Source organism: Alligator sinensis, unplaced genomic scaffold (assembly GCF_000455745.1).
Source record: "Alligator sinensis unplaced genomic scaffold, ASM45574v1 scaffold1012_1, whole genome shotgun sequence".
NCBI lineage: Eukaryota > Metazoa > Chordata > Crocodylia > Alligatoridae > Alligator > Alligator sinensis.
In genome coordinates this window covers 107,307-112,909 of record NW_005842104.1, presented here as the reverse complement: position 1 = coordinate 112,909, position 5,603 = coordinate 107,307, and the positions used below count along the sequence as shown (strand labels likewise).

The 5,603-nt window shown below is 40.3% G+C and overlaps 1 protein-coding gene across 1 annotated transcript in view; it reads left to right on the top strand.

Annotated features, from left to right (window-relative positions):
- The window catches only part of LOC112550422, a 37,454-nt gene that overhangs the window by 15,320 nt on the left and 16,531 nt on the right, over positions 1-5,603 (top strand). Inside the window, exon 4 of the mRNA XM_025205133.1 lies at positions 162-257. Coding sequence (XP_025060918.1) covers positions 162-257 — 96 coding nt within the window. The remainder of the gene's footprint in view (positions 1-161; positions 258-5,603) is intronic.

The following is a 5,603-nucleotide window of genomic DNA, read 5'->3' as shown; positions in this document are numbered from 1 at the left end:
CAAGAAAGGAATCACCAGTCTGTTTGAATTCATCCTGGTGAAATTCTGTAATGCATCTGGACACTGTTTAAATGGATTTGAGTGAGAAGGAATTACTCATCCTTTATTTTAACTGTACCTAGAAAATAAAGATGGTCATTCTATGTGCTTATTTTTTTAAGGAAGCCATCATTTCAGAAACAAACACACCTGATATTGGCTCTGATGAAGTGTCAACTAAAATCAACCCATTCCAGACAGTAAACCATGTTATAACAGTAAGTAAAGACTGTTGAAAGTTAAGCATCATCAATATGCTTAGTTAAGTGTTATGTGAACCATGTGTCATAAATGCTGCCCTAGCATCCAAGTAGAAATAATTAGCAAAAATGCAAATGAATGATTTAAAATAAGAATATTTAATAATAATAATACAATAAAAGCTCACTCCATTGTGGACCAGATATTCAAGGACTCAACCCCTATAGTTGGGATCAGATTACTGCAAGAGCTTCCATTTAGGTGCCAAAATAAGAAGTCTTTTTTCAAAGAGAGCAGGATTGTTTGGATCTCTTGAAAATCTGTCTTAAGGCATGCTTACAGTGCCTCCATGCCACCTCTAGGACAGTCACTGTGAAGCAGGTCCATCTCACATATTCTCATTGTGCACACAAATCTTGGAAATGAGGCAAGGTATACTGACTGGCATGCCTGAGACAGACCCTAGAAGTAGTGCTGAGTGCATACTCATTGCCACTTTAAAGTGGCTATTTTGCCTCAGTTTGGGAATTGAGGCATGTGGAGTGGGTGTGATGGGCAGATAGTCTCCACAGCAGCTCTGCTGGACACATCACAGTGGTGATACAGACCTAATCTTTATATCAGAAATGAAGATGCTGTGTGCTAAGCATTTCTTGTCTATTTTAAGGTGCTTAAATGGAAATTAAACTGTTTGAAACTGTGGCTCAAGTGTGTTGCTACTTTGTACTTGAAATGCTGTTTCTTCTACCAGGAACACATTGTAAAATCCAGGTAATCTGAAGGAATAAGGTTGAATCTAAAAACATCCCACTTAGATTAATGTAGCCAGAGCTCTCCATCAGCAGAGCAACTTTTCTTGGACTAGGTATAGGCATTCAGGGAGTTTAGCAGGAGGTTAAATTGCATTAAAAATGGCCACCCAATCTAACTTAGTTTGCCCAGGTACAGACCTTACACTTAGATTGACCTAACTGGGGTTCTAAGCACAAACTGTACAGAAGTTCAGGAAGGTTAGATCAGTCTAAAATGGCTAAGCACATCTAAGTTAACTTGACCTCAGATGTCTAACTAAGATTGGGTCTGGTGATCCTGATTTAACTGAACTTCTGCACAGTTCACAGCACATTCCCGGGGCTGGGAAAGCCCAGCCACTGACCCTAGCCCTGGGGCTGTGCTTCCCCTACCTGTCCCCCTGGCACTGGGATCTTTTTAGCTTCCTGGTCTTTTAGCCCTCCCTTGGATGGACAACCCCCCCATCCCCCATGGGCCAGCCAGCCCCTGCCAAGCCTGCCAAACCCCACATCCTGTAAGCCGGTCCTGGCACTGGTTTTACTGGCATTCACTGGTGCTGGGAGCTGGTTGAAGTAAGTTGGGGTGGGGGCAGGGGTGAGCGGGATCAGGGGGTAGGTTCTCTGGATGGGGGTTGTTCATCTGAAGGTGAGGGGGGGTCAGGGGGCTAAAAATAGTCCCTGGTCCTGGGGGTGGGTCCCCCCAAATCCCCCTGCAGACCCTGTTAGCCCCCCTGATCTCATCAAACCCTCTTGGTTCCTGCTTACTTCTCTGATTCCCCCACATGCTCCACTTGCCTTCCCATTCCCCTCCCCCACAGACTCTTCTTCCCCCCACAATCCTCCCCAATCCCCCACAGACCCTGCTTGCCCCCCGATCCACTCCAATCCTAGTCCAATCCCCCTGACCCCCCAATGGACCCCACTTGTCCTCCCAATCCACCAAATCTGCCCTGTGGACCCCACTTGCCCCCCTCATTTGCTTAATGGACCCTGATTGCCCCCCTCATCCTCCCTGTGGACTTTGCTTGCCCTTCCAATCTCCCTCACACTGAGCTCTCAAGTTTCCTTGCTAACCCCCCATCCTGACTTGCCTTAGATCAGGGGCCCATTTTTAGCTCAATCTAACCTCCCTGAATGTCTGCCCATACCGTCAGTCTGGGATCTGGTAACCCCATTCACCAGAAAGCACTTTTTAAAATTTTCATTCTTTGAGTCCATTTTTCAGAACATACTAACCTGCAACATAACTAACAGGCACATCATTTCGCTAATTTATATGTATGAGAGATTGCACAGATAAGATATTATTCAATTTTTATTAAAACTGGTATTTTTAAAGCAGTTTGATTACATGCTTGGTCTTAGGACCAAAAATATATTAGAAAGAGAGTAGGATGGAAAATGGATATTCTATTTCATGATTTAAAGATTTGGCTTGGTTTGAGCTGGGATGGCTACCCCTAGAAAATGTAAAATTATCACAAAAGAAAATTTCAGCAAGTTTAAATGCTTTGTTTCATTTTTTGGTGTTTATTTTATCATGCATAAAATGCAAAACACAATTTCAAAATGAGTCATTTCTAAATGAAAATATTGAAACTTGTTCTTCTGAAAATATTAACAGAAGAAATTGTTAGAACTTTCTTTGTACATTTTCATTTTGATGGGACTGCATTTTTTGACTGAAAATGGTTCTGTTATTTTCTTTGATCTTTCCTAATCAGAGATGTTGTTTTAAAGATTATATTAATTGGTGAGATAGCATTGATATTCAGCTTAACCATGGTTGAAATGTCTGGGTAATTCAATGACTGGGAGCCAGAATGTTTTATTAATAGAAACAGTCTTCCTTGTTTGATAAGGAGGACTGACTTCGTTGTCATACCACCTGCTTCTTTTCTATATCTCTCCAGAGGTCGTCAGCCTGCGTACCCCTCAACAGGAAGAGCAAGGGAAAGGTCAGATAATAATATGCAAAATTGACATCAGCATAAAGGTTTCTGTAAAGAAACATTTAGAAACATCAAAAACATCTATGTAGAAGCCCTTCAGCACCTTCAGAACAGCCTTAACAATTGACATCCTCCCTGCTGTTGAGGGACAAACAGGTTGACCACCTCTGGAGGGATATAGCAAAGAAGTAGTTGGTATGGCAAGAAGTCAGTCCTCCTTAGCAAACAACAAGGAAGACTGTTCCTATTATGTTTGACCCCAGATAACATCCAACAATCATGGGGTCTAGTATTTATTCAAGACTGTTACCCTACTTCTGTTGATTTTTAGATTCAGTCAGTATCCAGTCTCATTTTTTTACAGGATTTACTCTGGCAAAGCTCCTGTTGAACACTAGTTACTGTTCCCCTTGACAAAAGCTTGTAGGCTTGGGTCAACAGGATTTGGTACAGAGAAAAGACATAAAGTATACAAATGACCCAAAAAGAAATGCAAAATGTTAAAACTCTTGGTTCAGAGATGATACCTTTTATTAGACCAACTAAGAAATCACACACAAAAAAAATCTTTTTCTGCAAGCTTTTGTGCACACATGCTGTTCCTCAGGCTTATGGAGAGTTAAAGGTGGTAAAAAGTCTCCATAGGTAGAAAATAAACTTCATTTTTGCACAGAGGAAGCTGAAGGTGGAAGTCTGTTCCTCTGGGTCCACGAGAGTATCTTTGTGAGTTGCTCTTTGATGTGCAAATATGGCAGGATTCCTTCCCTGGTGGTGTCAGATGGCAGAAAGGCAGGGAGGTGGAGAAATCTTTCTTGTTGTTCAGCAATGAAGTTTAAATCCCAAATCACCAAAAGTATTCAATGATCCAGTAGATCCTTACCAAAGTTTCAGTGGGCTAGAATCTTCCCCTTATTAATGATCTGGGAAGCAGTATTACACCTCTCAATTCTTCGTTGATGACCTTTGTATTCCTGACCAAGACCAGTCAGTTACAGATGGAAACATCTTTCTCTAAATTAATTCAATTTAAGAGCATTTTTTGTCTTAGGCAACACTTCTGTCTTTTACCAATCTGCAGGGTTGTGTTTAATTTCTATACTTAATGTCTTTTCCATTCATGGTGTCATTGCCACTACTGAGTATGATGTCACTGCTTGATTCAATTTTCCCTCTCTGCTCCTCTATTCTTCAGAGCTGATTGCTCCAAAAGTGTTTGAAAGGCCTATTTGATTTTGAAAGGCTCATCAGCCAGATCAAAATACAAATTTTCAATACCAGCCATCAGATTTAATGACAGTTAGAATAATCAGTTGGACAAACAAGAAAAGTTCTTTCACCGTGTCCCTCTTTTCAAATATAAAATAGACACAAAATACCTTTTAATTTATAGTTGAACAGCTTACATTTTTAAATTTATAATCTCAGCAAGTTAATTTGCAATTAAATATATTTTTAACTTTCAAGCTTTATAATCTTGCCACAACTAGACTAACACATATCAAAATAGCTAAATCAGTTTTAATTCATTTTTTGCCTTCTATTATTTGAAGGCAAGGCTGTGGTTGGAAATTCTTCCTGAAGAATAAAATGATCTTATTTTGATTTAGCTTAAGTTGATTCTTTACCATCTGAGACTTAATTCAGATAAAATTTCCTTAAGCCTGGATAAATAGTTACATAAACTTGCATCCAAATATAGACGGTATGTATTAAAAACAATGCACTTTTTTAGTGTAAGTTTGTAAGTAGCTGTAATTAAGTAGTGTAAGAAGCTGAAAAAATGTTTTAATGTTACAGGATCTGGATCATTACCTATAGAGCAGTTATTCTCAGTTTTAGCAGTATTAGGTATGTCAACATGATTCACATGATAAACCGATAAACCCAGAGATTTCTAACAGGAATCCACAGTGTTAAAAACATTCTGCCCTGCTGTGTTCTGTCTTAGTTCTTTGCAATAGAAGACTGCTTTATTATTTTTCCGTAATCAAAAAACAAGTGAAAACTGAGACCTGGCATTTTCTGAGGGGAGCCTCAAGTCTAACGATGGGTACCTTGAGTCTAAAACAAGTTATGAACAACTGCTATAGAGACTTGTACTTTCAGAGCCAATCCTTGTATCATCAATTTCCATAAGAACTGCCAAAATCCAAGATGACTTTGAATTTCAGATGACCCCCAATAATTAGATTTTATACATGGAAAATTATAGGTTTTAAAAAATAATTGTCCATGTACAGAATCCAGTTATAAGGGGGAGAGGAGGGTATGCCCCTCGCCTCCTATTGCTGCAGCAGGGAAAGCAGAGGTGGGGGGACAGGCAGCCAAGTCCCTGCCCCTTGCTCCCTGCCTGCCCACCATCAGTTGCCCATGCTGTACTTGTGCCTCCTCCTGCCACTTGAGAATACTCCAGCACCAACATCTCCTTTTTAGACACAATGATCAGTATCCAGAAGGGTAAAATACAGACCACGTTATACAAGAAACCCACAGACCAACATACATATCTGCACAGAACCAGCAATCACCCTAAACACACCAAAAAAGCTGTGATATACAGCCAAGCCCTCAGATACCACCGCATCTGTACTGAAGAGAACACCCGGGATTGCCACCTCAC